Raw genomic sequence first — 25,873 nt, forward strand, 5'->3', positions numbered from 1 at the left:
CATCAAAGTGTGGGGGTTTACCAAGTGGAATGAAAAGCAAATGAGCATTTGAATTATGCGGAATATGAGAATAATCAAAAGAAAAGTTCGAGTTAACCGTTTTCTTTTTCTCCTCGTATTTGTCGTCCTTTTGAGAAGAGGAAGATCTGTCGCTGTCGTAGTAGACAACCTTCCTGATGCGCCTCTTCTTCTTTCTGTCTTTCCTCTTTTGACTTGAGCCGGAGTCATTGACTTTGTCGTCCCTTGGCTCGTTGAAGATGGACTCCTTCTCATTGTCGTTGACCACCATCCCCTTTCCCTTAGGATCCATCTCTTCGGGCGATTAGTCCCTTTCTTGAAGAGAACGGCTCCGATACCAATTGAGAGCACCTAGAGGAGGGGTGAATAGGTGATCCTGTAAAACTTGAAACTTAAAGCCACAAACTTGATTAAGTGTTAGCACAATTAAATCAAGTGGCTAATGAGAGCTCTTGTGAACCACAATTAACACAGTGAGAACAAACACAAGAGACACAGAGATTTATCCCGTGGTTCGGACAAGTACAACACTTGCCTAGTCCACGTTGTGGCGTCCCAATGGACAAGAGTTGCACTCAACTCCTTTCAAGTGATCCAATGATCAACTTGAATACCACGGTGTTCTTTTTTCTTTACTCTTTCCCGTTTGCGAGAAATCTCCACAACTTGGAGCCTCTCGCCCTTACAATGAGATGATCACAAAGAAGCACAAATGTAAGAGTGGGAAAAGCAACACACACAAGTCCACAGCAATACGCACACACACAGCCAAGACTTGAGCTCAAATGAATAACACAAGGTTCACCACTAACATGGAGCTCAAATCACTAAGAATGACAATCGAGTGCGCAAAGACGGAGTGTGAATGATCAAGAAAGCTTAGAGTGTGCTTGATGTTTTCCTTCATGCGCCTAAAGGTCCCTTTTATAGCCCAAGGCAGCTAGGAGTCGTTGAGAGCAATCCAGGAAGGCAAATCTTGCCTTCTGTCGACTGGTGCACCGGACACTGTCCGATGCAGATCTCTTTCCTATTCTGGCGCAGCCGACCGTTGAAGATTTGGAGCCGTTGGCGCACCGGACAGACCGGTGCCCCCATCAGACCGTTGGCTCGGCCACGCGTCACGCGCGGATTGCGCGACCGACCGTTGGCCCAGCCGACCGTTGGCTCACCGGACAGTCCGGTGCACCACCGGACAGTCCGGTGATTTATAGCCGTACGCCGCCGTTCAATTCACGAGAGCGGCCTTTTCACCAGAGCCAGCCTGGCGCACCGGACAGTCCGGTGCACCCAGACTGAGCAGAGTCTTGGCTGCTCAAGCCAAGTCTTTTCCATTTGTCTTTTCTATGATTCTAGCACTTAGACAAATATGTTAGTACACAAAAACCAATGTACTAAGTCTAGAATCATACATTTATATTGATTTGCACTTTGTCCACCATTTGGCATAGTTTAACACAACCATTTGTGTTGGTCACTTAATCACCAAAATACTTAGAAATGGTCCAAGGGCACATTTCCCTTTCAAAAACCAGGATTGTTGTGTATTTTTTTGGCTTCATTCTATTATGGTCCTTAATTTTTAGTGGATGTAGCACATTTAAAAAGGTATATTGATATCTCGGATATCCACTGGATACCCGCGGATAAGTATTTTACTCATACTCGACCCGATATATTTCGGGTATCCGACCCGATAGAACCCGCGGTTGAGTTTTTCTACCCGTATATATATCCACCGGGTACGAAACCCGCGGGTATCCATACCCACGGGTCCAACTGCCATCCCTACCAGAACACGATCCCTGTCTCCTGGAGGAGTGATAAACTCGTAGTCTTCAGTAGGGACCAGAAGGCCACATCGTGTCTTCCGAGAAGACGTGGTGTTGGGACAATGACGTGGAATGGAACAAAGTTTAAGACCTTGACTAGTCTTCATAGGGGCCAGCTTGCTCGGACGGTCGGACCGGGTCCTCCACGTGAAGAGGATGCTGACCTGAAACAGTGTTGCCTCACTGTATAAAATGTACAGTCCTAGGTTTTTCTAGTACCCTGCAACCTTTCTGTGAACTTACCGTTATTCAGTTTGCACTATAGTTGTCAAGTTCATTTACGCCAAGTAATTGAACTTGAGGCCTTCTTTTCCTTTTTGGTAGACATGCTCGGATGGAGGTTCGAAAAGGTCTGAAATGGGCCGCCCTTGTCGCGATTGTTTTCACACGCCAAAATTACATTTTTGGTAATATACAACTTTGCAAGTTCATCGAACCATTTCGGTACGCATGCCACACGGCACACGCTAAATGCTCTTAGAAGATAGCAGTGAAATATATTTGGAGCATGGTGTAAATTCTCAGTATGCCAGAATGCCGAGTGTAATTGTATGACGTGTCATTTGTTCAGTTCCATTCTCAGGGTCTGTAACATGTCTGCATAGTTCTTGTCGGAAACTTGATCGATTAAGAGAAGATCCGAACAACAGATGTCTATAAAAAAAAGAAATATCTACATGACCTCAATCTCAATCACAGATATACGCAAACTGAATAGAGGAACATCAAGGCATTCTGGCTCCTTCCTGTCTAGGAAGTTCTCCACTGCAACTCGATCTGGATCTGACCATTTTTCGAGTCTATGAGATGGTACTTTTCATTAATCCGCTTGTTGCTGATCACGTCTGCAAGGCTAATATCAATATAGCCCAAAGTTTCCTGAACCAAGAAATACAGGTATCAGGATACAAGACGTTTGATATTTACCTCTTCGGATTCTGTTTCTATACATGCTACAGGCTAGCGGAGATAACAAAAAAAATGCAACTAGTGATGTCGTAATGCCGGGCGTAAATATCAACCATTCTGATGCAGTAGATTAGTAAATTAAATGGAGGGCAAGAATTCTGTTCTACCTTGCCATGTATCAGCCCTGCCTTCGGGGCTTTACTTATGACTTCAACATGCAGTTTATCATTCACAGGAGGCTCCTCACACACGAACTCAAACTCATCCTCCCATCTTGGATCCCTATTCTTCTTGATGACCTAGGATGAAGAGTAAATAAAGAGATGGATATGTCATGGCCATTCCATGAAGATATAAAACATAATTTGTTTACACAATACCTTAGTTTTCTTCTCCTCGCCTTTGAAAATTATTTTTGCATATGGGTTTGTATGGTGCTTCCCCTCAAGATCTTGGGCTTCATGAACAACAACATAAAGCAAGCCACCACCAGCTGGAGTGCCATCTGGAGCTTTCTCTATCACATCAGCACCCTGTGTATCTTCTTTCTCTATATCTTCTTCCTTGAAAGGCTTGTATGTGAGCTCTAGAGTAAGCTCACCACGAGACTTCTCATTTTGTACATCGTTTGGGTCCATGGTCTTAAGCAAGTTGAGGGTAGTAACTTTAGTCCCCTCTGGTAGGAGTTCTCTAAGTGGGATCATGTTCATTCCCATCTTTTCATGTTTCCCAACCTATAAACAACAACAAAAAACTGCATATTATTTGGTAACTATGTTGGCAGAAAAACTACAGCAGAATTTAAATAGGAACGGAAACCATGCCTGTTCCCAGTCGAAGACATTAACTTCAAGAGCCTGGTTTTCTGGATCTGTCACAACAAACTTGAAGTCTTCACCCCACTCTGGATTGAGATTGCTGCGCTTTACAGTTGTCTTCTTGGATGGAAGTTTATCATCTGACATCTTAAGTTTCACGTATGGGTCAGATTTACCCAGCAGATCCTTCTTCCGCAGATTTTGGGCTCTCACAACCTTCACAAGTAGAATTCCAACAGGCCTTTTTGATGCTCTGGGAATATGAAAACCATTTAGTCCTTTCTCATCAGATACAGGTTTTGATGTACATAACGAAAATAGAAGAGGTTCTAAAATTTTACTTTGAGGGATCCATTATAGGTACTTCTAGTGTCTTCGGCCACAAATACATGCTTGCTACTTGTTTCTTGATGGTCTCCTGTAAATGCAGGAAATGTATCACTACAAAAATGAGTTAACCGTACTGAAAGGAGTGAATTAGATACCACACATCACATCCATTGTAAAGAGCAAACTATACGCTACAAAAGAATAACACTTAGGGCTAGTTTGGCAACTTTATTTTACCAAGGGATTCCCATTTTCCCAAAGAAAATGAACTAATTTCACTTGGGACAATAAAAATCCCTTAGAAAAATGGGGTTGCCAAACTAGCTTTTCGGTTAAACTGGTTAGTGTGTCCACTCTAACATGGTATCAAAGCTAGAGGTCTCGTATTCGAATCCTGGCAGAGGTTTTATTTATGCCTCCAACCATTTATGTCCACGTTTGCGTCTCTCTCTCTCTGGCTGCGTTTGCTCGTTTCTCTTTTGCTGCACGTGAGTGGGGGTGTTGAAGTGTATAAGTGGATTGACTATCTTCTCCCATCAGTTTAAGCTTTTGGGTTGAACTGGTTAGTGCTAGAGTGGACGCACTAACCAATTCAACCCAAAAACTTAAGCCGGTGGGAGAAGGTAGCCAATCCACTTGTACACTTCAACAAAAGAAATGCAGGACAATAACCGGTACAGGCCAGATAATCGTATTAAAAGTATGATGTAACCATTAAAAGGGAAATAATAATCTATTCATAATTTCTTTTTAATATAAAACCATTCATGACAGTCCACAAAAACCATTACTATGTTCAGAAAACATGATGAAACTTCAATATTGCTCACAACAAAGTAGGAGTATAAAATATGAACAAACTTCCACATGAGAATGTTTGAAACAGGAGTCAGAAAAATGAACAACATGAGGGAAATAATAATATATTCATAATTTCTTTTATCAACAAAACCATTAATGACAGTGCAACAGAAACCATTAATATGTTCAACAAGCTTAATGGAACTTTAACATTTAGCTCACATGAGAATATTTGAAACAATAGTCACAAATACCTGAACAAATCTGTAAAGACCAGGAATAGCCATTACATCTGCTCCAAGAAGTTTTAGCCCAAAGTCAACATGTGGCTGCAAAACCAATCACAATTAGCAAAGAAATGATTGAACGGGATTATTCAAACACAGACACCAGAATAATTCAAACGAATAATCAGTAACCATACCTTCTCCATGAGTGAGACAAGGATTTTTGCAAAGCAAGGAAATGTAGGCACCAATGGCTTCAGAGTAATGCGAGGTGATGCAAAGACTTGTAGATCCACAATCTGAAATATCTCAAAAAAGCATATTTCAGTTGGCTCGATTCAACTCGACAAATGATTAAGTGAATATCGATTACAAATCCAGTTTACAACTGAATATTTCATACCTGGATAGTAGCTTTCAAACCATAGGCTTTTACAGCAACAGTAATATTTGGGTTTGCAGCCCATTTAAGAGATGGTTCCATTATCAGCTCTTGCTCCTCTGTGACATAGACTTTCATCCCTGGGAGGAAAAGGCATAAATGGTTTCAAAATACATATTTAGTTATTTACAACAGCAGTTGTAAAAATTAGCATCACATATAGAAAAACCTAACACAGGCTTGTGTACAGAGTTTGCTATGCTAAACATGGGAAAGTTGATGTATAAACTTCACCAGTTGTACAAAGCCAAGCAAAAAGCGTGGTAAACTGGTGATTATGATCTATCACTAAGGAATGAAATATTCAATCCAACTCAATATATAGCAGCTCATCTGGAATACAGCTGTAGCAGTGTCTCCACATGACCACATCTCATATCATCAGTAATAAAAAGTTTTGAGCTACAATCAAGATTGTTAAAATCGTAATCTTAAGTCAGATTGGAATTCCATTGGTAGGATTGCAAATCATAAGACCATAACTATAAGAACTGTAAGATCGTAGATTCTACTTACATAATCGTAGAATCAAGTTGATAAACTAATATCGCAAAGTCATAAAATCATGCCATATTGCCATAGAATCACGATTTTAATAACTATAGCCACAGCTATTTTTACCAATCAGGGTTGCTTACATAATCGTAGAATCAAGTTGACTACTCACGAACCTATAGATGTTAATTCAAGATACCAGGAAAAAAGAAGAAAGCAACATAAAGGATGTACGGCTGCTTGCAGTGAAGTCATACACAATATGTGGGCATCAAACAAATACTATAGTTCAAAGTAAGGCTTAAAAACCATGTGTAATACATGTGCATGCTTATAAGGGAAACATAAGAATGCAACACTGCTGACCTTGAAAGGTGGGTGGTAAGCTACCCAAAGTAAGTGATTCAAACTCAACAGAGTCTATCTTATACTTTGCAGTGTTCTCAGCAATAATTGGCTTCGCGATATCCTGTGCAGTTCTGCAGATAGCCTACAAGGCAAAAACAAAACACAAAGCATGGAAAATTCAGTGTCAACCGGAGATAATGATCTAGTGTTCTCAGAGCAAATGACAAGATAAGAGTACCTTGTTAAGATAAGGCCACATCAACTCCAAGAACCTATTCAGCCAATCAATCTAGAGACAAGGAAGAAAATGAGAATCTAAAAGCACTAATAAGATTAACATAGTTTCCTGCTAGTTCAACGAAGGAGCATACTCTATCATAGTCAGGATTCTTGACCCATAAAGGAATTTCAGGAAGGATGCCCTCCAAGGATTTTGAATCATATTCTACAAGCGGGCGAACCTTGACATCCTGACAGAAAAGTAGGGAGAAATAAAATCATCCCATAAATCCATATATTATGGAGGCAATTGGAAAAAAAAAGATGGCATATTGCATTCAGCATATTAAAACCACTTGACTCAAATCCTTGCAAGCATTACACAAAACAAACTGCAAAATATAACGGAAACACTCTAAACTAAACACTGTGCAAAGATGCTGATCAGACTGTAATAATAATGTGATATGTAGAGGTCTATATCACTCTAATGCATATGTAGAGGTCTGTATCATACATCGCAACTAAACAACATAATACTTGTGGCTTATGTCAAGGATGCTGATCAGACTGTAATAATAATGTGATACACAACAGAAAAAAGTAAATGTATTCAACAATGGCCAGATATCGTTTGTGTTGTCTTTACTTCAGGATCTCAAATTGTCTACAGGCCACTCAAAAATAATCGGAAACATATTAGAAAAAACAGTTGTCAACAATCCAACTATTCATTATACAGCAGCCAAGATAAACATATACAGTAAGAAAGGCAGAAGAGCAAAAGGAATGTACACACCTTGACATCAGTTGGCTGGACGTAGATGAAGAGGAAGTAACCAATAACAATGCCAGCCGAGAACCCAAAGCCAAAACCAGAGAAACCCAGCACTGTGCTGATTACACCCATCTTGGATTCCTTCCAAAACCTTCAGATCAAATGCCAGGTTTCAACCAAAAAATGCAAAATAAACATAAAAAAGGGTATAATCAATCAAAATTGCACTCGCGAAAAAATATACACCAAAAATATTTCGCTCTGCTAAATTGCGAGGAAGCAACTAGAGTGGCCTGACCTTCCAGGCCTAGCACAAACCACAAAACTCCTATTCAATTTACTGCACAACAATAAATCAACACCAAAATCATAAATCCTTAATAAAAAATATTTATATGAATTATCCTCAGAAGAAAAAAACAATTTCCCACATCGAGCGACCCATCAGTCAAGGTTCTCACTGTCTACAAAAGTAATGCTTTTGACCACATCACAAAAGAATAGTATCTAAAGTGTTTAGAGATTTAGTAAAAGCGACAGGCAGGTAGCTGATAACAAAATGATAATACCAGAGATACCACAAGTGCACAACTAATGCCAATTAGTTCAATAACAGGGCCTTGGGGCAAGGATAATACTTGTAACTTTCAAGCCGATAATGATAGGTTTTAGAATAATGTGAAGTGGAACCACGTTACTGTATGCTATTAAATATTGGTTGAGTAGACAAAAAGTGGATACGAATAGTGGATGAAAAGAAAATAAGGGTCACACGGCATCTTTAATAATTGCTCTTGCTTGCGGGTCAGGTTGGTGCTTTAATCTTTGCATTTGTGCGAGATTTTAGATGGTATCAAATCAAGAGTGTTGATCTGTTGGAATAAAGATATGGGGAACATATGAGTGTGTGTTTAGGCGAGAAATCAATATAACCAAAACAAGTATTTTTAGGCTCAAACAAAATGCGAGTAGGTTACAGAAAAAAAAAAAGCTAAAGTCCAGCTGAAGTAAAAGGAAATATGAATCGGGTTGCGAATTCAGGAATTACAGGTCATCCACTCCTCAAACTAGGGAGGGGAAAATCGTTTGGATGGACAACGAAACAGTGCTCGTCCATACATTTGACCATTCTTATTCTGGCTAAGGGGTGTTTGAATGCAAAAAAAAAAAAAGATAATAGTTAGTTGGCTAAAAATTAATATTAGAATTAGCTAATTATTAACTAATTTGCTAAAAATAGCTAATAGCTAAACTATTAGAGCTACTTTTAGCAACTAACTATTAACTATTAGTTCTAGTGCATTCAAAACAGCCCTTAAATATGTTGATCCAGTGAGCTAAGAATTAAGTTATAGCGCCTCTGAAAAAACCTTGGTAATCCCATCCCATCCACCCATCAAAATTTGAAAACAGGAAACGCAAGGTGATATACCCAACAAATTACAAGGTTCATCGACTGTCTCTCCTATGCTTTGTTCTCGAGAGGCGACGCGGATCGAAATCACCAGCGCGAGAAAACCAAGTGAAACCTACGCAAGCGACTTCCAGAGCAATATCCCCCACGAGTTCGGACCGCGGATCTACGATAGAATCGAGGTCGAGACCCGGACGACGACGGAGAAACCCGGATGATACGAAACGCTGAGGGGGAGTGGGGAGCCGAGACGAACCAGTGAGGCAAAGGCAGGCGTCGGGGGCTCGGCAGTGCGGCGCGAGGCTTGCTAATGCCTCGATGCGGAAGGCGAGCCCATGGAACGCTCGGGGCCGGGGGTCGGGGATCCGGGCGGCCGCGGAGAAACTTGGTTTCGGCCGGCGGGGCGGAGGAATCGAATGGGTTTGGCCTTTGGGGGGAGGGGAGGATGGGATGGCTCGGGCGCTTCGGCTGTCGGCACGTCGCTGCTCACGCAGACACGCACAGAACACGGCGGCCGAGATCCAAGGTGGGGGGTTATCAATAATAATCCGTGAGGGAGCAAATGCAATAATTAAGGCAAATTTGGATCTGTATCGTTAAAAAAATTACAACTTTAAATATATACTATTGTTATCTAGGATTGACATAACTCAATGACATGTATAGTCTATAGTATATATAACTAAAATTACAATTTTTTTATTCGTACAGATCCAATTATTTTAATAATTAATGTCACTCAACTAGCGTGGTCGCGCGGGTGCGATCCCGTCTGTAAAATAAGGCCGGTCTCGGAGTTCTATGGATTTCCTTTGCGTTTTATAAGTCTCTAACTATTAGTTTTTAGTGTATTCAAATACACGCTAAAACTGTAATACTAGATGTTATTTGCCCTGCCCTGTGGTGGAGTTCACGCGTGGGTCCTCTGACGCTAACGTGCGGGGCAGGACAGGATACCCGTGGCATGCATGATTTCCCATTTCCTGGACCGTTGGACGCGGATGCCCCAAACCTGGCTGTTGCTGTCACTGGCCCACTGCTTGCATTTGCAATTGCATGGCTCATCGTTCATATGGCACTGGCAGTCATGAGTCATGACGCGTCCGTCGTTCATTTGCCAGTCAAATCAAGGCGTTACTCCGTCGCCACTGCCAGTCTGCCCTAGTGCCCTGCACACAGTACGCTGGCAACGCATGGCTAACGTGTTGCCTTGCCTCGCGAAGCAGACAAAGAGCAGAAGCGGGTTGAGACGTTTGAGTTTGGGTATTCAAAAATTCAAAAAAATAAAGAAATTAGTGCTCTAACGCTATTTTGTGTAATACATTATTGATAAATTAATATACATCACCAAAAACTTGGTCGTGGACACTTCAGAGCTGAGAAGAGTCCTATCTAAATCTAATAAGGTTTTCCCAACGGGATTTAACGATCTCATTGAGCTTCCCCGCTGCGTGGTCCGGTCCGCATCGGATGCTTAGCGTGCCCGCATCGCTTCACGCGCGAGACAAAAAAAAAAAAAACTGGGCCTCGCTGTCTACCTCCCTTAATCATGCAGACTACAGTACGTTCGTGCCATTCGTCCAGTGTCAGGCAGGCATGGCTGGGCGTGTCTTGGAAAATGACGTCGGATCTGAACCACCCAATAGAAATTCAGGATAAAGGATCTGTTTAATGAGGAGGGGGCAATTACTAGCCAGTTAAGAACTACTATACCTATCTAAACACGAGGGGTAACAAAGAGTTTACTTAGTTTAATTTTATTTCAGACAAAAAACACTATTGCTTTAATTATAAAAATGTCACATACTAATTTTTTAGAGTAGTACTAGTAGGGTGCCCGTGCGTTGCAACGGAACCGAATTATAACACGATAACTTACATGTCTCTGTTGTATGTTATAGATATGTGTCCGTGCGTTGCGACAGAAGTAAAAGATTTGTATGAAACATTAATACGGAACGACAAACATCACTATAACATGCAAAATCCGTGTGGAAAACATTATCAATATCACACTAATCAGCTAATCCTTTTTAGCGATATCGATAAGTCTCTGTTGTATGTTTGCAGGGATGGCATATCGGCACGAATTATCCTCATAACTTAACAGATCAATCACAAAGCTCCTTCGAACAATCTTTGCATCCTACAGACAAAGACATAAGAGAACAAAACATATTATATTGTAAAAAGAGATAACTGGAATATATGTTTTGAACATAGAACGAACATACTACACTTACCCCAACAAATTTCATTCGTCTGTCATTCCCCCACATGGCCATAGCTTGTAGAACGAGGTAGCTGGTATTAAACCTATAATATATATATATAATGTTTAGGCAACTATGTTTTATACAATGATTATCATAGAAAAAATTTAAACTGCTGAGAAGGTGGTACGAAGAAAATACCCTCTTAAGTCAATTGGAACACCAGTCTGAATTGTATGTTCCCACTTAAAGATATCCTCCGCCCATCCAGAACGTTTTTTGCTGTAAGCAATCTTATATTTCTTTGAGGCCATGATAATCGCTTCCGCAAACCTCTTGTATGGCATGTGTTTACACCAATCTTGAGTCGGTGTAAAGTCGATAAAAGTCACATGCTTTTTAACATGATCTATTACGAAAAGGGCGTGACATCCGTTGAATTTCCACGGCATAAGAACCTGCAAAATATCAGTCATTAGGATTGCAAAGAAGTGTCCTTTATAAATACATTCTAAATGAACACATACTTACATATCTACAACCCGTGATATAATAATTCATTGATGGCCAACAATCGAGTGTTTTGGCTAACTCTTCTGCTGTAGGATCCTGATGGTACTTTGGAAGTTTACCAAAACCAACCATTCTCTGGAGAGTATATATACATGTCCACATGAGGATTAGATGTAGATACTATATATTAATAGATTAATGATTGGAAACAAACTTACCCAGAAACGCATGTCCATATAATGCTTTCTATTATTTATGATTTCTCCTTTCGGCCTACATGACTCTTTATTGGCAAGCAGCCGAACAGCCATGTCAAAACATCTTAGAGTCATATCTTTATTTATCGTTAATATGTTTTGTAGGTCTTTAACAGATATTTCTATCTTAAAAGGATTGAAACTTCGCACCCATGTCATCCTGTAATGTAGCATGACGAAAGTCTATATCAAGAATCTAAGTAGTTGATATACATAAAATAGATAAATCAATGAGCACTTACTCTAGTGTCGTATCGTCTTCTATTGTCATGATATAATCACATAAAACATCTATTGAATCGGCTTTGGTCACTGGCATGTCCTTTGTGGAAAGACCAACCATTAAAAAGTCATTGGTGCACCCATCGTTAGATACTTTTACAGGAGTTCTTTTATCCCAATCATCAACAAACCACTTTTGCAAGTCTGCTTGAGTAATAGGGCCTTCCTCATCTTCATACACTACTTCGTTATCATCAAGCACGTGGAGTAGCTTCCTCTTCTTAGAATCTGTTGGGTTTTCTAATATCTCAACATCCGATGGGCTTCCAGAGTCAACTTCTTTATCATTTTTGTATAACAGACACCTCCTTCTCTTATTCAGTTCTGAAGATAGTAATATAGCAGCCATTTTCTTTCTAAAGTGTGACATGTCATCCTACAAATAAGAAATAATTATTATATATTAGCATTATATATGTAACACTGACTGTAGATGTGCATATATGTCGTAGTAGTAATAATATACCTGGGTAAAACTGTCAGACAGTTCATCCCCTGTCCAGTATTCGATATAGTTCAAAAGAAAGAGGCCACATGAAGAGCTACATATACATTAATATCAACATAAAGATTAGTATGAATGAAAAAATAGGTAAAGAAGATTTTAGGACGTACCTATCTGTCTGCTTTGCATATCCCATGTCTATTTCTCTGAGAGGCCAAGAAGCAACTTGGAGGTTTGGCCACCTGTGGTCTTTTAACTCCTTACGTTGAGATATCATATCAATTTGTCTTTGGAGTCCTTTAATCTTTATATATTGTAAAACAAAATTAGAGATTGGGATAAGTTAATAGTGAATTTATAATTGTTTAGTTTGTGCATACTCACAGAGTCAGCGAGGTCTTTACGATCTTGTAAAGTACCAAGTGAATCGAGCACTTGTATCTCCATATTTCTTGCATGGATCACGGCAAGATACCAGTGCGTCTCTCGGATGTTTATCGGAATAAACACCTACAAAATAGTTATAAATACTTGCATAAGAATAAAATACATGTAAACACTAACTGTTTTGTTTAGATTTAAACTCATATGTACCATGTCATGGTCTAGGTAAAGTAACACCCTTCGTTCAGCGCTACATATTTGTGTCATGTCTTCAATTGGATATAGCTCCTCTGTTTTAATGTCAACATCGCCATCTCGCTTCAAGAAATTAAACTGGAAAGCATTTTCTATGTGAACGCGACCTCCAGATCGGCACTTTAGATGCTTTTGAGATTTTATCAAATTTATATAACAGTCTATAACCTGTAAGTGTGTAAGTTGTGGTTAAAAATACCAAGATGAGTAAAAAAATCTATACATAACAAGGTCGCCAAATTTAAAAACTAAGCATGGATTACCTCGTCACCTAGATATGCATTCGGCTGAAATAAACATTCCATCGACTTTCTTTCAACAAAGGCATCATCAATAAGCACGACTTCCACCCTTGGTGCACAAGGGATTTCCTTAATAAAATCGATGAGTGCAAGGTCGCCCTGCGTGCAAATATAGTCTAGAGCAAACAATCGTGAGATACAACTAAAATTAGTTATTACAATAAAATACAAATTAATCCATACAGAACTACGGAAATTATAATACCTTCCGGAACTATTGCGGTTGCCACCGATTTTTTTGGCTTGTTATGACACAAGCCTACAGATAGAAATTCCATTCTCGCGGGACAAAAACCTACATTTTATAAGGTAAGGTAGGCCAGTGTCCATGCTTTGCCATATTAGTGGAAAAAATAAATGACGATTTAGGATAGTAAGCCAACATGCATATCAAATTGTTAGATGCATAATAAACTAATAAATATAAATCACCTAGTTTCATATACGTACAGGCCTACTCGGGAAATGGAAACCCCCTTTAGTTGTTTCATATCACCTAGTAATAAATAAATCACCTAGTTTCTAAATTGTTAGCTGCAGTTTAGAAGGTGACTTCGTACCTAAGTGATAAGTATATTCTTTGAGTCTGCTTGATTTGGCTATAACATATGAACACATATATTCTCGAATTTCGTATATAATCCGGGGGTATCACACAAAAAACACCCAACGATTTTGAAGCATGAGCTCAAAACTAGACAAGTTGCTGGCTTCATGCAGCAGAGGACCACACACATGCTGAAACAGAACTAACCAAACGCAAGGAAAACACGACACCTTGGCAAGTCAAAATGGAATCTGAATACAAGAAAAAATAAAGGCGCAAGGCAATGAGCACCTTTTTTTATTGAGGAGATCCCTGTTGAAGATGTCGCGGACAGACCAAAAGAAGACTTGTTGTCAAGGTAGCTGAGACCAAACTTGTCGTCGTTCTTTGCCCTTGCCTCCACAGCCTCGAACCCCTCTGCCTGCTTCACCGCTTCTTCTTCCACGAGCGCTTATTACATGCAGTGCCACTATCTTCCTCCTCACTTTTGCTGTTTGGAGTCGCCGTACAAGGTAGGAGGAGGAACGGGAGGCGAGGAAAAAGATGGTAAGAGGCCGTTGTGTTTCCTTTTGTTTTGTTGACGGGAAGTGAGGAAGATCCAGGGAATCGCCGCGCGCCGAGAGGCGAGGATGGTGGGGAAGATCCAGGGAGGCGCCACGCGCGGGGAGGCGAGGACGGGCCTTCCATGACGGGATTGACGAGGGCGATGGAGGGAGGTGCAGGGGCTGCAGTCCAGGGCGCACGGTGGCATGCCGATCTGTGCGGCGGAGACTGAGGTGCGGCAGAGACATGACGAGATTGACTTGGGTTTCCTTTTTTTTGACTTAACATAGGTAGCTGAGCTCTAAATCCAGCAAGGGAAATCCACTCTTGGTCTCTCCGCCATTCTCGCCCCGCGTCGACGCTCGGTCGATGGAAGGCGCATCCCAGGGATCCTCTCGCCCCCGCCTCGCTGACCTTCGACGGAAGGCGCATCCCAGGGATCCTCCATGGTCGTGCCCTACCATCCTCGCCCCACGCTTCCTGCCCGCCCGCTCGCATCCTCCGCTCCGCTGCTCGCGCCATCTCAGCGTCATCCACCCGTCCGCATCCTCCGCGACTGTCGCTCAACCACCTCCGCGCACACACCAGCAGTCCGCGGAGGGACGAGTGGAGGAGGCACCCGATGGTGGGAAACCCACTGCGCCACACCACACCCGGGCTCGACATAATACATTGATCAATACATTAGAGGTCGACCACCTTCCGAAATGTGCTCGAAATTCTCATGTGATAATCTTGCTTCAGTATCCTTTCTAGAATGGTACAATTAATTTGGACATGATTGTGTTATTTTTGCACATAAGTACACTATATTAATAGTATTGGAGAAAATATAAAAAGAGTAAAATACCATATCTTGCCATTTTTTAGGGGCCATCCAAAACTATTCGGTTCCACTTCCACAGAATCCTATCTAAGTTTCAGCCTTCATGTTTAGACAACTTGCCTACATAGAGTCTGAGCTGGTAGCCTTGTATTGTCCTAGCCACAATTGGCTTTGGGAAACGGGATAATGAACCACAAACACAATTTGTGTTAGTTTAAGTCTTCGATAACATGTTTTCTTCAATTTTTATAGGAGCTGGTTTGATCCCCTACGGATCCCTAGGTTCAAGTTTTGGACAGAGACAACTAAGAAAGCTCTCAGACGAGACATGACAACAGGTATGATGTGTGCTGCTGGTGGTGTAGAAGTTGCCGCTGCACCTGGAGATCCTTGAGCCACATCTCTTCCTAACAAGGCAAAAGCATTTTGATATAATCAATATGCAAGTTTTTGCACTCTCCTGTGCAGCAATTACAAGTGTCTGCTTGCTTAAGTAGTTTAGCAAAGTGTTCTTACTTTCTGGAGATAGTACTTTGCTGGCATCTTCAGTTTCAAGTGAGCTATCCTTAGTATCTTTTCTAGAGACCATATGGAGAAAGTTAGACCAAGAGATTGTTGCTTGGAAGAAAAAATCAACACAAGAGATTGATAAGATTAGTTTTCTGCACAATTGTGTCTATGTGCTTGCTTGTTGCATCCCTGCTTATTAATTGTGCTCTCCATCTATCTCTTTGTTCATTTTTGTATAGGATTCAGCAATGCGTCATTTATATATGATGCTCTTTCACTGCTTGTTTTGAATAGGTGGATTGGGAGGCGATATGAAATAGTAGCAAATTTGAGTTAGCTTAATTTTCAAGGATGTAACATGTGTTAGCACTATGTGGTTAGTTGGAGGACAGTGGGCAGTTCGTTATCGAGTATAATCACTGTAAGTAAATGAGCAATGTCGCGAATCGTGATGTCAATGCGGTTTGGTGGATTTCCTTCCATGGTTGGGACGTGAGTAAATTGCATGTTTTGATGGGTTTTAGACTTTTTGGGAAAATGTATCTATACTGAACTAAAACAATTGAGAATAATCAAACTATAACTGAATTATCAAAAATCTGAAAAGGCGATTGTATTGACCACTAAGGTAAGGCCCCACCCGTGCCTGTCCCATTGTTTACTTAGTGAATTGAGTTTGTTTGGTCAAGCTGGTACTCGGCAGCGCGATGGGCGGTGGTCAAGCCTCAGTCGAGCAGTGCTCAGGACCCTGAGGCCAGTGGGCGGCTCTTCGGCCTTAAGCACACGGTGGGAGCAGCATTTTCAACTGAACCGAATTATTTATATCATGATATCTTCGCTCTAATAATTTGGTCACACATCATTTAGTTATGGCAGCGATCTTCAGTGACCTCCATTTGGACGTTGCAAGCTCAGAGGATCACTGAAGATCGCTGCCATCAAAGCCCCTGGTTTTGGAGAGCGCAAGACTCAGTACTTGGATGATATTGCCATCCTTACTGGAGGTCAGCTAAACTTCCATTCTAAAGCTTCATTTTGATCATGTATGCACCTTATCCATAAACATACTTTGTTTCTGCAGCAACTGTAATCAGAGATGAAGTTGGGCTGTCACTTGACAAGGCCGACAAATCAGTTCTTGGAACAGCTGCAAAGGTTGTCCTTACGAAAGAGTCGACAACAATTGTTGGTGATGGCAGCACCCAGGAAGAAGTTACTAAGAGGGTTGCACAGATTAAAAATCTCATTGAGGTCTGACCTTTTCCTGTTCTATTTGCTCACTTGACTTTACTGCTCAGGTGAAAGTCTGAAGCTCTGTTTTTCTGAACCTAAATTTGCAGGCTGCAGAACAAGAATACGAAAAGGAAAAGCTCAATGAGAGGATAGTGAAGCTTGCTGGTGGTGTTGCTGTCATTCAGGTAATGTGAAGTCCAGGGATCGCAATGTGTTATTTGTTCAATGTTCTTTTCATCATTCAATGTTGCAGGTATGGTGGATAACCATAATTCATGTATAGTGTTGCTTGACAGGTGGGAGCACAAACAGAAACTGAACTAAAAGAGATCACACATCATCTATTTGAATGAAAAACGCTCAATGAGAGGATAGCGAAGATGCTCACCTACTCATTTATTGGTGATCCTTAAGCGCCCCTCCGGCAACCACCACCACTAAATCGCCTGCTAGGATTCATGACTCTAAGGTAAGGCCCCACCCGTGCCTGTCCCATTTTTTACTTAGTGAATTGAGTTTGTTTGGTCAAGCTGGTGCTCGGCAGCGCGATGGGCGGTGGTCAAGCCTGAGTCGAGCAGTGCTCAGGCCTCAGGAGGCCAGTGGGCGGCTCTTCGGCCTCAAGCGCACGGTGGGAGCAGCATTTTCAGAAGCTGGTGCTCGGCGGCGCGATGGGCGGTGGTCAAGCCTCAGTCGAGCAGTGCTCAGGCCTCAGGAGGCCAGTGGGCGGCTCTTCGGCCTTAAGCGCACGGTGGGAGCAGCATTTTCAGAAGTGTGCGAGCCTACCTGTCAGAAATTAGGCCTACCGTCCAACACAATAGTGCTCAGGCCTCAGGAGGCCAGTGGGCGGCTCTACGTACATTTTCATTTTTCATTTTGTAGTATATAAATGCTACTCGTGCTATGGGTACTCACATGTACTTCTCCATGTAAATCTTACTAAAACTGCTACTCGTGCTATTCGTAGTTATGTAGTATCATTGGCCGTTACTCTATAGTTTGGTCAGAGAACTTTTAATTCGTAATCACTGTTGAGATTTGCAAATTGCAGTTGTTTACTATTTTCTCCATATGTTGATGTGTTTGTAATCAAAATGGGGTGGATTGGTAGAGAAGACGGATCATTTTTTGTAGTTGGTTTCAATTGAGTATTTGAGTAAGCTGAATTGCCAAAAGGTTATGGCTTTTCGCTAAAGAAGAATAATCTTCGACCACTGCGTTAAGGAAGGAGAGAGTGACTGACCGGACCAGGCAACCGCATCGCTGTAACGCGAAACGTTCAGTCAGATCAACTCATCAACAGGCCTAGGACCTAAGCTAAGCTCCATCCTCAGCTAATTGTCTGATTTAAGCAGTCCAGCACCGCACCACTCCGGAAACAGAAGCAAGCAGCACAGCATCTAAGATGAACATAAGAAGCAACAGGACCGACATTGTCAAGTATTATATACCACATGCTTTGGTTCCAAAAGGCGACAAAACTTCAAAGGTGAAATCTTAACTTTACGATGGCCCTACAATATATTACCTGCAAGCAAACAGAAGCACGCAGCCAAGTTTATTTTCCTTCTTGAGGTTCAGCTCTCGCTTAGTACTCGACTTCACAGCGATGCTGGTAGTAGTCAACAGACTCCTGGGTGACATTAGGCAATGTTGATGCATGTAAGATAGCCAGTAACCTGTCAGTGATCAAGGGGCACCAGCACCACGTTAAATTAAACTCCTCAAGTTGGTCAAATCCTACAAGCATAAGGATCCTGATTTGGACATCACTGATTCCAATACGATTCAAGGTCAACTTGGTTAGGTTGGGCCAAGACTCTCTGAGGCACACCACAAAGTTGCCCAGGACGTTCGGGCACTCATCCAATATAAGTTCCTGCAGAGCTCCCTGGCATGAACAAGCTACAGTGCAAACATGCGTGTCTGTAAAATGGTAGGATTGCAGCTCAACCTTTCTGATCCCATTGTAGTACAGGATGTCACATATGTCACATAAAATGTGTTCCATGTGATAAGCCTGAACAGATTTTGGAAAGCCAACAAGCCTAAGCTCCTTAAGCCCTCGACACACTATGTTGACCCATTACAAGATAGTTCTCTCACAGTGCTCCATTCTGATCACCTTCAGTGTGGGACACTCACAGGCCACAGCTTCATGAAGATCACGTGGCGTCATTATGCCAAAATCACATGAATCCATAATCATTGATTCAATAGTTCTGCTGGTCAAGGACATGACTTCTATTACAGCATTATATGTAAAAAAAATGGAACCTGACAATGCTAGTGCATCTCGAACATCTGGCCTTGTTCCGTAAAGCCTCGCATAGAGCATGGACTCGAACTGGTTCCAGTTCATCGAGTTGTCCATGAGCAGCATCCGCTTGCCGTGCAGCCGCTCTAGGAAGTCTATCCAGTTGAGCCGCTGAGTCTGGGGCGCCGTCAGCGTCATCCGTGTCCAGCAACTCCTGCGTGTACATGACCGACTTCATCCCCGTCGAGAGCGCCACTTGTTGTCCTGCCTCGCCCTCCTGCTCCTCTCGCTCCTCTCCATGGGGACGGGGACAGTGATATGTTGCAAGGAGTTCCTATCCGGACAGTTATCCTGAAATCGGCACAGAAACACAATACACCAACATAGTAATAAGTGACACCAACAATCTCAGGCGCCAATAAATGAGTGACACCAATAAATGACACAGAAGTACTGAGATTTATCCTAGACACAGGCGCATGTGTATATGCCAGACATGTCAGATACCAGTGCTGCTCTGGACTTACTGAGATTTATGGTTAAGCATCAGTATAACTCAAAATATCACTTGTGATAGTCTTCATAAGAAAACTGTGGTTCTATAGTATGCCAGGCATGCCCAACGAATCTTGGTAAGTTCCACATATGGCTACATTAGTTTATACATCAATGTTCTATATCATTACCATTCCTATATACAACTTTCTTCTGTCATATTTGCTCAAAAAGATATGTGCTGCACAAGCGCAAAAACACTGGAGTGTTCCGATCCGTGCTTGTGTCAAGTCTGAAAGTGAACAGCGGGAGAGTGATGAACTGAACTACGACTGAAGCAGTAGTAAAAGGAACAAACATGCAGAGAGGGCAAGTAAAAAGATAATAAAAAAGGCAAGAACAATAGAAGGGTCCCAGTTCCGATGGGCACATGGGCAGGAAGGCAGACATAAGTTTCAGAGTAACAGCATATGTCCTTTGAATGCACAAGCATAAACATGAACCTATCACCGCTTAGAAACTGAATCTAGATCTAGATTTATCATAGAGCAGTTCTACTGATGAATCTAAAAATTATCGTAAAAAGTGTTCAGCTAGCTATCATCTTCAGGTCCACGCAAGAGTATTTTAGTTAAAATGGGTTAGATTACGCTTGCGGTAGTGTCTGGAAGCAACATACCAAGCACAGGAGATCGTAGCATCTGGAAGCAATATATACCAAGCTCAAGAAGTGAAGCATGAATACCCCAACCTATCAAACAGAACAGTTACAAACAAATCAATATTATTTTATAAAGCTCATTAACATCTCATCAAAACGTCACAATTACATTTGAGTGTTAGTCTTGTGTCGGTGTATTTTTATTGAAACAAACAATTGAGTTTTGACAGACTTACCGTAGGTCTAGTTTGTTAGGACCTCCTTGTAGACGATGTTCTTAGTATATGTCCCACAATCTACTGTGGGGTTCTTTCTTACACCCTTCCTCGACGTTTTTTTCCCATCAACGGGTGGGATTGCAAGAATCTTTATGTTTGATCGGGCAGTCGCTCTAGATAGAGCAACATATAGTTGGCCATGAGAGAACACTGGTTCGGGCAAGTATACACCAACATTGGGAATGGTCTGACCCTGTGCTTTGTTAACCGTCATTGCAAAGCTAAGCCGTACAGGAAACTGCTTTCTTTTGAACTGGAAAGGGAACATCTCTTCATCGGAGGGACACAGAGGTATACGCGGTAGGAAAATGCGTTTTCCAGCGTGTTGACCCAGTACAATTTCTGCGTCAATGCTATTTCTTTGGAAACCACGAACGACCAGCCTGGTGCCATTGCAAAGTCCATTCGCAGGGTCTATATTCCGAAGCAATATAACAGGGCATCCAATCTTGAGCTTCAAAACATGTGGTGGCAGCCCATTAGGCGTCAGTGTGTTTAGGAACTCGGGTGGGTAGTAGTTATGGGGATCATCCATGGCGCTATCGAAACTATGGTACACCATATGCTCCCCTTGAAAACGATCAATCATCTTAACATTTATCATATCTACCCATTCGTTCCGTGTTGACAGTATCGCCCTTGAAGTGATGTAGGTCGAATCAGACATATTTTTGTTGAGATTTGGGAAAACGAAGTCTATTAGGTTGTCAAGATCGTTGTCACTCCCACTGTAAGGCACACATACCTCGTCAGGAAGACGGATGTCGCCGTCAGTATTTGTGTCCTCAGTTCCACCGCCTACACGCAGCAAATACTCCGCAAACCAAGGGTCGTTTTTTGCCCTCATATTGGTAACAAGCTTTAAGTGGGACATGGACTCCCATAGGTAAGACATTCGTAGCGAAGAAGCGACCACTTGAGCCCTTGACCCTTTACGAACAACAGGCAAGACCTGTCTGAAATCCCCACCGAAGACAATGGTTTTACCACCGAATGGCAATCCGGGTCGACCCATTATATCGCGCATGCTATTGTCCAGTGCCTCCACGGCTTGTCTCTTAGTCATAGAAGCCTCGTCCCAGATAATGAGAGATGCTTTCCGTAGCAACTCTGCGGTTCCACTCTGCTTCGTGAAGCTACATACAGCGCCATCGTCAATAGTGAGAGGTATCTTGAAGCGTGAATGGGCGGTTCTTCCTCCAGGCATTATGGAAGCAGCAACGCCAGATGTAGCTGTTGCCACTGCAATCTTGCCCTGGCTGCGTAGCGTCGCGAGAAGCACTCTATATAGGTAAGTCTTTCCGGTGCCACCAGGTCCATCCACAAAGAATAATCCGCCCTGATCAGTGTCAACGGCAGACAGAATCTTATCATAGGCGGCCCTCTGTTCCTTGTTAAGACAGTCTTTGAGAGCCACATCTCCTGCTGCCGGTTCGATAATTTCCTCCTCGTAAACCTCCCTAGCAGTACCAATAGCATCGTCATACGCATCCATGATAGGAGGAAGAGGGAATGTCTTTATGTCCTTTCCCATTGACTGCAGCATGTTCCTAATGTCAATCAATACCATCTGCTCAACATGAGTTTTGCACGGATTCCTGTGTTGATAGTCCTCGGACATAGAATCTAGGTGTTTCTGCCAGAGTACAACCACATCGCTTGGCTCACAGTACACAAGTATTGTGGCAAAAAGTCGGCGCAGCGCCGATGGCATCTGGAAAAGAGCACGTTCAGTGAGACACTCATCCAGTGTGTTGTCCGACTCAAGCAGTCCCCTTCTCTCTGCTGCCTCACGAAAAGTCGGTAGCGTGACACCATCTACTGTCCTTAGATCCACATAGGAAGTGGCGCCAGTCACATGGTTTAGGAGAACACGAAGATAGTAGCGCTCCCCCTCGGCCGGATGAGCAGAGACTATTCTACCGACTTGTCCACCCGTATCTCGTTTCCTCTGTTGCCATACTTTTCCCTTACCACTCTGCCAAGTGTACCATTCAGGGAAGTCACGATACAGGATGCCACGAGCCTCCTTGTGTAGACTATTCGCCTCAAAATATGCTGTGAGCATTGACCTATCAACACCTGGACGGTTGACGACTCGCTCGACCATTTGCCGCTCGTGAAACGACACCATGTGCATGTTTGGAAGATGGAGTTGCAACTGCATCACAGATGGAGATATCTGACTAAGCTCAAAGCCGTATATCCTCCATAAGGCTTCTGGAGGAGTCACCCACCTTGCATCTCTGTACTGCTTGATCTCATCTACATCATCATCTGCCTTGCTCGCATCTCTCATAACAACAGAAGCACGATCATGGCCTTTGTATATGTACTTGAACAGGTATTTAACAGCCTTGATGCTCCCACATGCCTCAACATTGATGTGACAGTTGAAGAGACGAAGGAGGTATGGGTTGTAAGGGACAACCCATCTATTGTCCAATTCGCACCCTCGAACCTTTTCGGTACGACCATCGTCACGACGTCTGTAAACAGGGTACGAATCCTTCCCTTGCAAGGTTGTGTCACTGAAATTCCGAGGGTAATGATTCTTGCACGATTTACGACCCTTAGTGCATGGGCAGTTAGGGTTTAGCGACCCACACGGGCCATGCATCATATGCTTGATAACCATCTTTCGTAGTTCAGGGTACTTGTTGCTTGGGATCTCAGCTGAGATCAAAAGGTCATACTGCTCAGGGCATGTGAGCTTGTACTTCCTCTGCATTATGAGTAGAAAATGGGCATGCGGCAAACCCCGCTTCTGAAACTCCACGACATAGACGTAGGCTCGGACCTTACCAAGAATATCCTGTTTAGTCAGCCTATGCTTTAACTCCTGTAGCTTTGCATGAAAGACACGCACTACAAGATCCGAACGATCTTGCGGTGTTTGCCCAGGGAGAAGCTCCCTCCTTATCTCATCCCAGTTTGGGTTACATGTCATGGTAAGAAAGATGTCTGGTTTACCAAACTTGCGCACCAGAGCCATAACATCCATATACCGACGTCTCATGTCACGAGGACCGCCAATAAACGATGTCGACAGCACAGTTCGCTTGCCAATCTTCTCTGCTCTAATATCTCCATCTAGCATGCTATCCACCAAGCCCTGATATAGGTCTGCCCTTAATCGATCTTGGTTCTTACGTATGAAATCTAAACGAGAGCTCTCAATCTTTATGTATGTGTTGACCGCGAACTGCTGGAAAAGCCGCTTTCCATGAAGTATTGGATTGAATACCCCGGGACGAATCTGGAATTTGTAGCAGTAGTAGTCACGTACAGACACACATAAATGGCTAGGAGCTTCTGCATATGCAAGGATTGAAAAGTGAGTGATGTCGAAAGCATAGTTAATAATGTGCAAATATCTCAAATATCAAATTAACAACTAACCCGCATCTTCATCATTTGCATTACTTGCCCTATGTGTCGCGCGGTATGCATCCACTTCGTCCATGGATACTCCAACCTTTGGGATATTTGAATGCCATCCAAGTTCGCCTCTAGGGAAGAACAATGGATATGATAGTGCATCGTAGCATCCATGGTATGAGCGGATGCAGTGGCTTGAACTGTCCTTCCCATGGAGCATAACACTCTTGCTGAATTGGCCTCGCCCTTCGCTCCCTTCGATCCAGACAGCGGCCACCTCCGAAGTGAGAGGTGTGTTATATGTCTTCTGGTTCAACGTCTGGTCAAGGTTCAACGCGATACGATAGTCATCAAGGTTGTCAACGTGGCCCATGGTCCTAAGGTGCTCGGAGTACGGGTTTCCACGTAGTATGTCGACTATCTGTTTGATAACCTCCTTGTCTTTCTGTTGATGCTCTTCACGGCACTTACGGTACCGATGCTCGAGGCTGGGATCGTCATCATAAAAGTAAAGCTCAAGGTGTTTATGCTCTGCCCCACCTTCCCTACCAAATGACTTGATATTGTGGTACATCATGCCCTGTGCTCGAAACGTGTATATACCAGAACCCCTTACATTAGTTGTCATACTATCGAGGCAACAGTATAGGGAAGTGAAAGAGAAATGGCCATTGAAAAACCTAATGTTATCACGAAAGTGCCTAGCATCAGAGTCTGCACTATCCCACAACCTCTTGAGTTGGGGAGGGGTCTCCACTGGAGCTAGCTCAACCTTCCCACCACGACAACAAAACCCAGGTGGCTCATACTCAAACTTCTTCGCGGTGCAATAACCGCAGTTGGGAACAAGCTTGAGCATATGTGTTTCTTCAGGGATGTTGCTGTACACCTTGTCGTACGGGTCAGAAACATAAGTGGCAGTAGATTCTTCTTGAGTACCATCGATCTCGATATCCTCATCGGTATCCTCATCTGATATTTTTTTGAAAACAATGAGTAAGACATGAATATTTACATAAGCCTTGCTAGGATAATAATAATCGAAAATAGTACATTGCGCAGCGAATAGGTATCCCTCGTTCTCATCATCGTCGTCTTCAAATATGACACCCTCATCGTCATCACCTAAATGGATCCAAGATGATGTAAGCACATGTTTAGTCAGACTACATACTATCGATGTCTTGCAAGATCCATATAAACTTGGATAGTAATTACCATTGTTGGTGATCTTCATAGGCGTATGGCGCTGTGTCCAATCGTCCCCTTCAACAGCGTCACCGCTAGTATCCTCAATCGAAGTACCCACCTTCCTTGATATGGCTGATTCAAATTGCTGGTTTCGACGAGCTAATATAGCTTGTCTTTCCCCACGAGGAACATGATGTTTACGCTTTAGTGTATTGGTAGACATATCGGGCGAAGCGACATCCTCGGTCTGGGTTGGAGATGGCAAGAAAGGTGCGTTGACGAATTCAGGGATAACCCAGTCGCAGACAGTTAATATGGATCCATCAGATCCCTTTACATCTGTTGTAGGGTGTACCAACTCAGGGGTATATGTTGGGTCCTCCATGGCGATGGATGTGGGATTCAAAGTGTCGGCTTGCATAACTCTACGTCTCCTGTTGTGGTCTACCTTTGCCTCTTTTCGCCTTGGTGTTCTATTATACAACCTAAGGCGTTCACGCCTAAACTCCCTCTCGACGGGAGTTAAGTTTTTGTACCGCTCGCTAAAGTAGGTGGTCCTCTGTCTAGTATGCTTAGGTGTGTGGCCAACATTTTCGTGCACACTGCCTGTAATAAGGCATACTACGTTAAACCGTATGAAACTTTATATTTTTTTTGCATGTTTAGTCTAATGAA

The 25,873-nt window shown here is 42.6% G+C and overlaps 2 protein-coding genes, 1 long non-coding RNA gene and 1 pseudogene across 4 annotated transcripts; 1 reads left to right on the top strand and 3 right to left on the bottom strand.

Moving 5' to 3' along the window:
• Window positions 1-2,441: 2,441 nt before the first annotated feature.
• LOC100285684 (calcium lipid binding protein-like) lies at window positions 2,442-9,137 on the bottom strand. The gene is given in 13 exon segments (NM_001158575.1): window positions 2,442-2,726; window positions 2,924-3,055; window positions 3,137-3,490; window positions 3,581-3,827; window positions 3,916-3,992; window positions 4,960-5,034; window positions 5,130-5,231; window positions 5,336-5,454; window positions 6,236-6,359; window positions 6,456-6,506; window positions 6,589-6,687; window positions 7,236-7,365; window positions 8,885-9,137. Coding segments are annotated over 12 exon segments (1,620 nt in total). The 5' UTR covers window positions 7,347-7,365; window positions 8,885-9,137; the 3' UTR covers window positions 2,442-2,597.
• A 1,490-nt stretch (window positions 9,138-10,627) lies between these two features.
• LOC103647625 (uncharacterized) lies at window positions 10,628-11,076 on the bottom strand (annotated as a pseudogene). The gene is made up of 3 exons (XR_562935.2): window positions 11,043-11,076; window positions 10,872-10,944; window positions 10,628-10,774 (listed from the first exon to the last, which is right to left on the bottom strand). The product of XR_562935.2 is annotated as an uncharacterized protein (transcript).
• Window positions 11,077-11,769: 693 nt separating this feature from the next.
• LOC103649222 (uncharacterized) lies at window positions 11,770-12,671 on the bottom strand. The gene is made up of 3 exons (XM_020549375.2): window positions 12,509-12,671; window positions 12,360-12,435; window positions 11,770-12,269 (listed from the first exon to the last, which is right to left on the bottom strand). Exons 1-3 carry the CDS (start codon window positions 12,613-12,615, stop codon window positions 11,850-11,852), a joined length of 603 nt encoding a protein of 200 aa, XP_020404964.2. The 5' UTR covers window positions 12,616-12,671; the 3' UTR covers window positions 11,770-11,849.
• A 3,944-nt stretch (window positions 12,672-16,615) lies between these two features.
• Window positions 16,616-17,263, top strand: LOC103647626 (uncharacterized). Its single transcript, XR_562936.3, has 4 exons — window positions 16,616-16,709; window positions 16,787-16,956; window positions 17,046-17,123; window positions 17,235-17,263. It is a non-coding gene; the product is annotated as an uncharacterized lncRNA (long non-coding RNA).
• Window positions 17,264-25,873: the final 8,610 nt, after the last annotated feature.

This window comes from Zea mays, chromosome 2, assembly GCF_902167145.1.
Source record: "Zea mays cultivar B73 chromosome 2, Zm-B73-REFERENCE-NAM-5.0, whole genome shotgun sequence".
In the NCBI taxonomy this organism is placed as follows: Eukaryota; Viridiplantae; Streptophyta; class Magnoliopsida; order Poales; family Poaceae; genus Zea; species Zea mays.